Source organism: Hippopotamus amphibius, chromosome 2 (genome assembly GCF_030028045.1).
Source record: "Hippopotamus amphibius kiboko isolate mHipAmp2 chromosome 2, mHipAmp2.hap2, whole genome shotgun sequence".
NCBI classification, from domain to species: domain Eukaryota; kingdom Metazoa; phylum Chordata; class Mammalia; order Artiodactyla; family Hippopotamidae; genus Hippopotamus; species Hippopotamus amphibius.
Window position 1 is genome coordinate 118,459,032 of NC_080187.1, and position 11,952 is coordinate 118,470,983.

General features: G+C 37.4%; 1 protein-coding gene across 1 annotated transcript; it reads right to left on the minus strand.

The window, feature by feature from the left end:
- Window positions 1-1,006: 1,006 nt before the first annotated feature.
- Window positions 1,007-4,909, minus strand: LOC130844464 (cGMP-specific 3',5'-cyclic phosphodiesterase-like). The gene is made up of 2 exons (XM_057720702.1): window positions 4,325-4,909; window positions 1,007-1,069 (listed from the first exon to the last, which is right to left on the minus strand). Exons 1-2 carry the CDS (start codon window positions 4,907-4,909, stop codon window positions 1,007-1,009), a joined length of 648 nt encoding a protein of 215 aa, XP_057576685.1.
- Window positions 4,910-11,952: the final 7,043 nt, after the last annotated feature.

Here is an 11,952-nt window from a genome sequence, read left to right on the forward strand (position 1 = left end):
GAGTACTGTATCATAAAATTTCCAGATTTTGATTAATGTATCACAATTGTGTAAGAGAATATTCTTGTTAGAAAATATATACTCATAAAAAAGTCTCCAAATGGTTCAGAAAAAAATAATATGCATATATTACTTACATGCATTATATATAGAAAAAGAAAATAATAAAGCAAATGGCACAAAATATAAACAATTGGAGAATCTGGGTAAAGGGTATACACAAGTTTGTGATGCTGGTCTTGCAACCTTTCTGTAAGCTTGAAATAATATAAAAATAAAAGATAAAAGAAAACGAAAACGGAAATAACACAGTAGACTTGCCAAATTATATGTCGGTTTTCTTCCGCAAAGTGGAATACCTAAAGATTATTAGAACATTGAACAAAGATAGAGCAGTTCCCGAACTGTGTTTCCTGGAGTACAATTATGCCATGACAAATTTATCAAATTTATCAAAATTAATAATTTTGATAAAGACTTATCAAAATTAAAACAGTTGCTGTTGTTCTTTCTTTCCTCTGAAAATTCATTTTAGAAATAATTTCATTCATCAGAAATTCACTTGAGTAGCAAGTGAGACCTGTAGGATGAGAGCTGGTGAAGATTTGTTTATCTGGAGAAGGACTGAAAAGGGAGGAATAAAGTAGGGGTGGGTGAAGGCCACATGAGTGGCAATGTGACCCTTCCCTAAGACCTTCCAAGTTTCCTCCCTAGAAATCATGGTATCCATGGAGAGGCTGTCTCCAGGAAACAAGAGAAGAGTACAAGTTTTGCATTCCAGTTGACTTAGGAAAAAGGGTTGTTTAGACAATGTAAATCCTTTGACATAGGAAATCTTGGGGAGGCTTATGGCTTCCACAGGTCATGGAACCAGGGGTTCAAAGCAATTTGTGATGGTTAATTTTCTGTGTCACCTTGACTAGGCGAAGGGATACCCAAGTGGCTGATAAAATGTAATTTCTAGGTGTGTCTATGAGGACGTCTCCAGAAGAGATGAACATTTGAATCAGGAGAATGAGTAAAGAAGATCTTCATCAACGCAGTGGGCATCACCCAATTCCTTGAGTACCTGAACAGAACAAAAAGGGAGAGGGAGGACGAATTTGCTTTCGGAGCTAAGACATCCATCTTCTCTTGCCCTCCTGCTGTCCATCAGAGCTCTTGGAACTAAAGCTTTTGGACTCAAACCAGAGTTACACAATTGACCCCTCCCTGATTCTTAGGCCTTCAGTTGATTATACCATCAATTTATCTGGTTCTCCAGATTGTGCAGATGGTGGGCAGATTGTGGAACTTCTAGGCCTCCATATCCAAGTGAGCTAATCCCTACAATAAATCACTTATTTATCTCTGGATATCCTACTGGTTCTGTTTCTCTGAAGAACACTGACTAATACACAATTCAATCTAGATATTAGATGATATCTAGTTTTCACATATGAGGATAATGCCAACACATTTATATAGTTGTTCTGATTATTATGTGTTAATATCTTATTATTAATAAACACTGTGCCACATTCAAGAAATTTGCACGAATGATGGGGCTGATGAAGGAGGAGATGATGTGTGACTGAACACCATTGGTATTTGTGGTCTAATTGAAACTCACTGGTCTAAACTGTGGACCTTGTCTTCTATTTTAAACATATGAATGTGTTATTTTATTAATAATAAAATAGTTGAATCCCTAAATTTATATCATTCTGTTACAAAGTTTTAAAAAGCGAATCAAAAGTTGACCATTTCTTACAATTAATCTATCTAGCAGACTATTTTTTTACTCTTAGCTTCAATCTGAGCACTACTTTGTTTCACGGCCACTTCTTGGATTTCTACTGCTACATTATTAATTTTTAAGTGTTCTTTGGTCTCATAAGCTGAAGAAATGTGTCATTTTCACAGACACGTATTTAAAGAAGTAGGACTCAGAAAACATAGAACGTACTTTCATATTCTGACTATTTTCATAAAAGGCTATGAGACAGTATTTTGACTATTCAAATTATGAGTGGGCTAAGTGATGAATTACCCACTAGCCAACTGATTTCCACTGTTAATACCAATGTAAATTATGGCCCAGATCAATCCCACAACTTCTAATGAAATTCCTGGGATGGGAATAACTTCTGCAAGGCCTCTATAAACACAGATCAAGGGTGTCAAGGGTGAAGCAGCAACATGAGAAATCCACAGACTAAGAGGCTTCAGTCTGGGGTCACTGCAAATCAAGGACACTGAGCCTATTTTAGATGGCAGTACAAGAATTAAATCATTACTAACTGCAAAACAAAGATTACACCATCAAAACTCTAAAGATGGTAAACAGATTAAATAACGTGCATATAAGTGAAGAAATTCTCAGGGCTGGAGAAATTTAGGACCATGCAAACAGATGAAGGCTTTCTCAGCAAAGCTGTAGCATATTTATGGTCCTACTGTACTTGGGACTATAGTGCCATTGAAAAGCGGAAACCCAGCTGTCACCTAAGACAGAAAGGGAATTCTGCAAATTTGGCAGCGATCCTTCAGCTGTGTCCTTAATACCCCTCTTGGAGTCTGCTATGCTGTGACATTACTTAACAGAGCTCAAAGAGGTCATGGAGATAGCTCCGTGAAGAATCAAAATTGAAAAGACTGCTGGTATAGAGTGGATTCTGAAAGCTATCTCAGGATTTAGCCAATCTGAACTATCACATCTTTCCCCAGATACCTGCCCTCAGTATTTCTCACCAGTTACTATTACTTATTCACCCAACTTCAAAACCTGAGTCTTCTCCAACTCCTCTTTTCTCCTCACTTCCACCTCCTGTTAGCTGCCAAGTCTAGCAGATTCAGCTTCTTCATCTTTAATCCATTCCCTCCTTTTGGTCTCAAAGGCCAGTGCTCTGGTTCAGGTGCTTACTCCCTCAGACTATTTAACCTGTCCTCCCAGTTTCCAGTATTTTTCCCTCTAATTCATTTTATGGCCACCATAATATTCATCTTTCTAAAGCACAGTCTGAATCATGCCAGTCCCCCTTTCAAACCATCTTTAATTAGTCCTCATGGCTCTGAATCAAATAAATACTCCTCAGCTTGGCATTTAAGACCCCAGTAATCTCCAGTAGCTCCTCAACGTCTATACTATCACCCACACATTTCCTTACAAGCACCACATGGTCCAACTTCCTGTTTCTTCCTCAAACTTCTTTTTGCAACTGGATCTCAATATGCACACGACTCAATCTACTGAAATCTTATCCATCTTCCAGGGTCCATATCAATCATTGCTTCCTCAGAGAAACCTCTCTCCATCTCCCCAATTATATGTGATCTCCTGCTTCCCTGAACCTAACACATTTTCCCTGGATCAATTATGACCTGCTATCTAGTCTACTTATTTATCTCATCTACTATAATTTTCTCCCAATCAATATTTATTAACACTTATCTATGTTCCAGGCACTGTATTAGGCATCAGGAGTACAGGAATGAATAAAACATCTATGACCCCTCAAATTACACAGAGGAGCCTCAAGCTGGTATTATTATGGAATCTTCAAAGTGTACCACATGATAAGTAACTAGCATAATTGTTCTATCATGATGCCAGAACATAATTCATAAACATACTGTCATTCAATTAAGATGATTTGTTTAAAACCTCTAATTCAATTAATAAAAGAATCATTTTAAATGGGAAATTTGAAAAATCATACAGTGTAAACTTTAAGTCCATAATAAAGATCTGTTCATAATGGAAGCAAAAGTGGAAGAAATATCAAATCTTTCCATTGAAATATTGTAGGGCAAAAAAGTCCATTTTCTAGAGCTATCCACACATTTATTTGTTTAATGAAACGAAAGAGTGGAAAGAAAGAAACTCAGACTTTGGTGTCAAAGGGACTTCAAATGAATGAATATGATGAATTGAATGAATGAATTTAAAAAGACTATGGGTTTGGTTTTCTGACACTTTTTGGACCTATCATTTTAGAATCTTAGTAAAGTCCCCAGAAGTTCACGTGGAGATAACATAGATAGGGGATATGTATAGTGATCAGGTAAAAAGATGAAAGAATACAACTGTGAGATGAGCTATGTTAAATTATCATTAAGCAGGAAAACAAGACAATATTTCCCTCAGGCCTCTATCCTTGATTCAGCCCCCAGTGAAGAAACTCTGGCATTTAAAAGATGGGGAGGTCCTTACCAGACAGTCCCATTTTTAACAAGTATGCACATTTTTACATCTCAGTTTCAAATATCCCCACAATTCACAGTAGTTGTCCAAGGCCCCACCCACGCTCCACCTCCCACCCCGCCTCTGTTTCTTATTTACCTCATATGCATCTTTGATGTTCAAGGGCTCACCAAGAGCAGCCACATGTCCCACGATGCCTTTGTTCCACTCTAAGCGGATACAGTTATTTGAAGCTTCTTCCAGTGTTGAACCTTCTGCAACATCAAAGAGGCGGCTGATAAGAAACTTGTCGTTGGAGCTGTCCTCACAGACAAGGAACAGGGAATAGCGGTCAGCGGAGATGAGTCCATGGATGTGCAAGAAAATTTTGTGACATAAGGCTGTGACATCCAAGTGACTAGAAATATCTTTCACTAATTCCAAGAGTCTTGAGCACTGGTCCCCTTCATCATTATCAAACCTTGGGGGGGTTAGAGGCATCTGTTCCTTCTTTTCTGAGTCAGAGAGGAAGCTCACAGTTCCCTCAGAATCCTTGACGACAATGGGTCTAAGAGGCCGATCAAATTCGGAGGTGGAGATTTTCCTGGTTGGTGTTCCAGGGACGCTGCTCTCTGCACGGGGACTCTGCTGCGAGGGGCAAGAGCAAGCTTCCGTGTGGCCTCTGACGCCTTCCTTGCACACAGGGATGCTGTGAACTCTCTCAGCAAACCATGCATTGACCATTTCTCTGCAGAACAGAACATGTAGACACAGTAAATGTTTGAGGAATACCCCTTCTTAAATATTGCTACCCCCGAAAGCTTCTAAAAATCCGCTCATGGTAAACTGATGTGGTAATGATTGATTTGTCATAGAAAATAAAAACAAGATGGTTTATTTAAGACAGTTTTATTTTGAAAAACTCTAGAGGACAATTGCTTCAGTGAACATTTTAATAAAGCCTGACTCCTATAACGTGTATTTTCAGATATCTGATTTATAACACATTGTCAAGTCTGCTCCTCTCAAATCAGTTTGTGTTAAAGTAAAAGACACTAAATTTGACAAGAGTCTTAGGAAAATATAAATATGGAAATTTATCTGCTATTTAAAACATACAACTTTTTCTGAAGTTAAATATTTAAAAATTTTTAAAAATTTATATAAAATTGGCTAGCTAATATGCTTAATTTTAGATAGTTGTTTTAATCTATATCGCTACATATAGATTAGATTTAGAAAGGGAAATGGAAAATATAAACCATTTGATCTGGTATGTGGTAGAAAGATTATAGATTTCCATTAAAATCATCCTAATAAGATTTGTTCAATTAATGGTAAAGATGATCTCTTCTTCTAGAGTATCTACTCCTTGTATAAAGGAGAAAACAAAAAAGGTAGGTAATAACATATAGAAAATTCAGTCCAAGAAAACTTAAGTTATTTATGTTATTAATGTGCCATCCCATGAAAAATCCCATTTGGGCTAAAGCCTTCACAGCGGGTGATTTTTTTAAACAAATATGCCAGATCATACACATCCAAATGATTGTTGTTCAGGTCAAATAATTCCTCTTGGGAAGCTGCATTCTCATGCCAACTGATGGTGCCATTACTTTAGACATTTTTAGAACTCTTCTTTTGAAACTAACTTCTAAAAATTTTCAAGAGCCACATAAGAATATTAGTTTTTTAAATTAATTTTTTTTGGAGTACAGTTGATTTACAATGTTGTGTGAGTTTCTGCTGTACAGCAAAGTGAATCAGTTATACATATATCCACTCTTTTTTTGATTCTTTCCCCATGTAAGCTATTACAGAGTATTGAGTAGAAAGAATATTTGTTTTATCTTAAAGTTAGATCTTGTTTTTCACTAAGCCTTCCTCTCAAAACAAGCAAGTAAAACCACAAAAACCTAGAGTAAAAGCTAACTTAATGTATATCTTATGCATTAGACTTGACTTTTTCTGAAACTCAAATTCACTTTCAAGAGACAGAAACTTGCTACCACTGAGGATACTTAAAAGAACTGGCCTATAAAAGCAATGCAATCTCCACTTGACAATGACTTACTGATTATCTTCACCAAGGAGCCAGGATAAAAAAGTTTGACAGTGTATCATTTTGGAGAGTGCAGGGAAACAGGCACTCTCTAATCCTTCTGAATGCAATAGAAATTGATAACACCTCTTCAGAGGGCAAGTAGGCAATAGCTAACAAGTTTTAAAATGCATTTATCCTTTGTTCCACAGATTTTACGCATGTGGGAAAGGAAGTACCAGGGTATTTATTTACTGTGGTACTTTTTGTTATAGCGAAGATAAGAAGCAACCTAATACTACAAACAGAAGCCTGGCAAAAACACATCATGGCGGACTTCCTAGGTGGCGCAGTGGTTAAGAATCCGCCTGACAATGCAGAGGTCACGGGTTCGATCCAAGCTCCAGGAAGATCCCACATGCCATGGAGCAACTAAGCCCGTGTGCCAAAAAAAAAAAAAAAAAAAAAAAAAAAAAAAAAAACACATCATGGCACATTTATAAAGGGAACACTAGGCAGACATTTAAAAATGGTCATAGGTACTGATGTGAATAGTTATCACAATTTATTAAGTGAAAAAAGAAGATCCAGAAGGGAGAAAGAAGAGTTAGCCTTTTTTCTGAGTCTCTATTAAGTCTTTCACTTATAGAATGTTCCCTTAATTATTTTATTTTGAACAGCAACTATTGTTTGGTAAATACTGTACTACCCTGAAGTGACACCAGTCTAGAATGAAATGGGTCAAAAAAAAGATAACACAGATATGATCAGGATTACCCCATAATTCCAAGTGTTAGATACAGTTATAAATTTTAAAGTTCTCTTTAAAAAGCAATGTAGGGACTTCCCCCGTGGTCCAGCGGTTAAGACTGCATGCCCTCAAGTGCAGGGGGCACAGGTTTGATCCCTGATTGGGGAACTAAGATCCTGCATGTGATGCAGCATGGGCCAAAATAGTAATAATAATAATAATAACAATTAGTTTTTTAAAAAGCAATGTAGGGCTTCCTGGTGGTGCAGTGGTTAAGAATCCGCCCGCCATTGCACAGCGAAAGAAACCATAAACAGGACTAGAAGACAACCCTCAGAATGGGAGAAAATATTTGCCAATGAAGCAACGGACAAAGGATTAATCTTCAAAATATACAAGCAGCTCATGCAGCTTAATACCAAAAAAGCAAATAACCCAATCCACAAATGGGCAGAAGACCTAAATAGACATTTCTCCAAAGAAGACCTGCAGATGGCCAACAAACACATGAAAAGATGCTCAACATCACTAATCATTAGAGAAATGCAAGTCAAAGCCACAGTGAGGTATCACCTCACACCAATCAGAATGGCCATCATTAAAACAACTAAAAACAATAAATGCTGGAGAGGGTGTGGAGAAAAGGGAACTCTCCTGCACTGCTGGTGGGAATGTAAGTAGGGGTACAGCCACTATGGAAAACAGTTTGGAGGTTCCTTAAAAAACTAAAAATGGAACTAACATATGACCCAGCAATTCCAATACTAGGCATATACCCAAAGCAAACCATAATCCCAAAAGAAACATGTACCATAATGTTCATTGCAGCACTGCTTACAACAGCCAAGACGTGGAAGCAACCTAAATGCCCATCAACAGATGAATAAAGAAGTTGTGGCACATATATACAATGGAATATTACTCAGCCATAAAAAAGAATGAAATTGAGTTATTTGTAATGAGGTGGATAGACCTAGAGTCGGTCATGCAGAGCGAAGTAAGCCAGAAAGAGAAAAACAAATACTGTATGCTAACTCATATATATGGAATCTAAAAAAAAAAAAAAAATGGTACTGATGAACCCAGTGACAGGGAAAGAATAAAGATGCAGATGTAGAGTATGGACTTGAGCACACAGGGTTGGGGGAGGGGGAAGGAATGGGGAAGCTGGGACGAAGTGAGAGAGTAGCTTTGAAATATATACACAACCAAATGTAAAATATATAGCTCATGAGAAGTTCCTGCATAACGTAAGGAGACAAACTCGATGATGGGTGATGACTTAGAGGGCCGGGATAGGGAGGGTTGGAGGGAGTCACGGGAGGGTGGGGATATGTGTATAAATACAGCTGATTCATTTTGGTGTACCTTAAAAATTGGCACAGCACTGTAAAGCAATTATATTCCAAAAAAGAGCTTAAATTTTAAAAAATGACACAAAGATAACTAAAAAGTTAAAAAAAAAAAAAAAAGAATCCGCCTGCTAGTGCAGGGAACACAGATGGGTTCAATTCCTGATCTGGGAAGATCCCACATGCCATGGAGCAACTAAGCCCGTGAACCACAACTACTGAAGCCTATGCACCTAGAGCCCATGCTCTGCAACAAGAGAAGCCACTGTACTGAAAAGCCCAAGCACCACAACGAAGAGTAGCCTCTGCTTTCCGCAACTAGAGAAAGCCCGCACGTAGCAATGAAGACCTAACGCAGCCAATAAATAAATAAATAAATAAATTTATTTTTAGAAAAGCAATGTAGTAAGTATACTGTACAGATCCCCGGTGTATACCTACAGCACAGAATCTTTTAAAATATAATTGCCTAATGTTTTATAAATTCATGACAAGGCTTAGGACAAAATTTTCAGCAATGAGAACATACGCTGATAATAAAATAATGCTGTATCTCAAAAACTTCAACAGAAATGAGGGGGACATACTTTGGGAAATGCTTGCATTACCTCCAGAATCACAGCAGTAGTGCCAAAGACACTGATGTCAGACATGTATGTGAAAAATGCACAGGAAGCATTTGAATATAAGCTGTTTCATAAAATGTAAGACAGAAAAAAGCAATACATTTAACTTAACGTCTCATGTGATTTAAAAGTGTGTACATGTAACTTAAATTCTCAAATGTATACAAAAATAGGCATTTTAACTATTTCAGCTACAAACCTGAAACACAGCCTCAACTTATTTCTTATCCTCTCATTGAAAAATGGTGATCGACTTTTAAATTTTTTAATCAAACCACCTACTTGACAACTCCATGTGAACATCTAAACAGACACCTTAAAATCGTGAAATCAGAATTCCTAATGGCCCATCCTTCATCTTGCTTCAACCTCACTCCTTGACAGTTTTCTTCATATTAATAAGTAGCACCATGATCTCCCTAGCTACTCAACCAAACATCTAGGAGTTACTCTGAATTTCTGTTTCTTTCAACTCACACGTCCAATCCAGCAGCCAAGTCTTGTCTACATGACTTTCAAAACCCTATATTCTAGTCTGTTCATTTCTATCTCCTGTACTACCTCCCTGATCCAAGCCCACCACCTCTCACCTGGGACTGTGGCCACAGCCCCTTAACTGGTCTCTCTGATATTATACTAGCCTCCCTTCAATCCATTCTCCACACAGCAGCCAGAGTCATCTTTGAACAAAGAAAACCTTAACATCTTAACTACCCTACTTGGCTTCTCACTGAATTGAGACTAAAACTCAAACTCTTTCTATCCCCTACCATAGCCCCTCTCACCCATGCCGGCCCCTTGATACTCCTCATCACATCAAACTCTAACTGCCCCCAGTCTGGACCACTCTACTCACCTGCACCCGGCTGACTGCAGCTCCTCATCCCCTGCGCAGACAGGTCTTCCCTGATCACTCCACCTCAAGTGGCCTCGACACACTATGTTCTCCCCCCACGCTATCTGAATTCTTACTATCGTCTATTTTTCTTGTTTACCAATCTGTTGGTTTATTGTCTGCCTCCTCCGAGGAGATGTAAATGTCATACTTGTCTGTCTTGTTCACGGCTGCATGTCTGTACTTAGAAAATGCCTTGCACATACTAAGTCCTTGATAACTATTTGTGTGAATGAATAAATAAATGAAGCCTCCTAAATTAACTGCATTAAAAGGGACAATAGTCCTTTGAAAATGTGAATGCTGGTATATTTGTTACAGAAAATCAACATTGTGTTTTAGCTATTAATGTTCATCTTCCTTTGGATGTGAGTCTCATAACTGACCATGGCTAATTTACCCTATAGGATATCCTATAGGGCCTAATATATGTCTTAAACTAAGCCAGTGTCCAAAAATTCTTTGTTAGGTGTTTTGTATTATATTTGTATTGTGTCACAAGTGTTTTACTTCTAGATATTTTCTTGGAGAGATGAACTCAGTATTAAATGACACAGGAAAAATAGATCTGGTATATTCAGTGACTCAATCAACAATTTTTATGAACTACCAGTCATGGAGGGAAGGGTTTTCTCACGACCACATTATTGATTATCTGAGTCCCTGTAGATATGTCCCTGCGTAGGAAAACATATGTTATCATAACATCAAAACAATCACTTATAAACCAAGCATAAATGAAATTAAATCCTCTCTCCCACCTCTCTCCCTTTAGGCATCCCTTGAGGTTTGGCAGTGCATGACCTATGTGGCTGTATGAAGTGGGCCTTCCTTCCTAAGACTAATATCTATCATCTCCTGTTGATTGTTTTTTAATACTTTAATCTCTGCAAATACAAATCACCTGCAGACTGCAATTTTACACTCTTATGTAAGATATAGAATTTCTAGAAGTAAACCAAGGTGATATTGGAGAACTATTCTAATATTACATAAAGCCACTGATAATTAAGGGTTAAGTCCAATTAAAAAACAGCTAACAACTGGAAAAAAATCAACAAGGATCATGATATAACAAACACGTGAAAAGAGAATTCTATTCAAAGAACTGCATTCTAGATTAAGAAAGGCTGCTGGAAAAACGTCAAATATTAATTTTAAAAAACTATATTTGAGGAAAAAAGACTCTCTTTAGGATCCTGCTGCGAATGCCAAATAAGAAGTAAAGATACTTGTGTTTACGATACAGCCTTGCCAGAAAATTGTTTATTTTAATAGCTTGGAGTTTTCATTATAATCTAAATCTTCTTAAATCTAAAATAAGGTAAATTTACTCTTATAACCCACGGTTCCATTTTTCAAGATAAAGTTCCAATCAAAGCCTTTTCACTGATATTTTCCCATTTTAATTGGATTCACTTCTGTGTCCTTTTTTTTCTAGAATAAATTATTCTCATGAAGGTCCTTGAGTGTGTCAGGCACTAGGGATACAGGAGTGAGCAAGCCCAGACCTCTCCTCCCCAAACTGAAGCTTACATTGTGTCCAGCAGCTAATTTACACACACACTGAATTTGCTGTCATATGAAGTTATATGTAACTGCATATGAATGAAAAAAGATGGAAAGATGAACATGTCAAATATGAGGGTAATATACCAGATGGGATTCAAGAAACCTGGCTGGTAGCTCTGATGGGGCAAATCACTTCTTTGGCCTGAGATAGGATCTCTGTTTTCCCTTCTTTCTCTTCCTTGAGTCTCTGAGATTTTGAAAAGTATTTACATTAGTGATATTGGAAGGGAAAAAAAAAGCACCATTTTATTTAAACCTCATGAAGCAGGCATGCACAATCCCAGTTTCTAAATTATGAAGCTAAATTAAATGGCTGAACCAAACACATTCTGCAAGCTGGTAACAAAACCTGGAATCAAATCTGGGTCTCCTAATCCAAGTCTTACGGCCTACAAGAACCTAAAAGTTCCCAGAACATCAATGTTTGTCATGAAGACACTTCATAATGTCTAGCTGCATCTGAAAGAGTCAAAGATCAAATTTAAACACACAAGGGATAGAGAAAATAAAATCACCTATAATACACATCCTCTAACTAAATTCTTTCCAT

Excerpts from the sequence above, each read along its gene's own strand:
- LOC130844464 (XM_057720702.1), bottom strand. The coding sequence starts at position 4,909 with ATGGTCAATGCATGGTTTGCTGAGAGAGTTCACAGCATCCCTGTGTGC. Across the intron at positions 1,070-4,324 it reads ACATCAAAGATGCATATGAG|GTACTCAAGGAATTGGGTGA; the intron begins GTAAATAAGAAA and ends TGTTCTGTTCAG.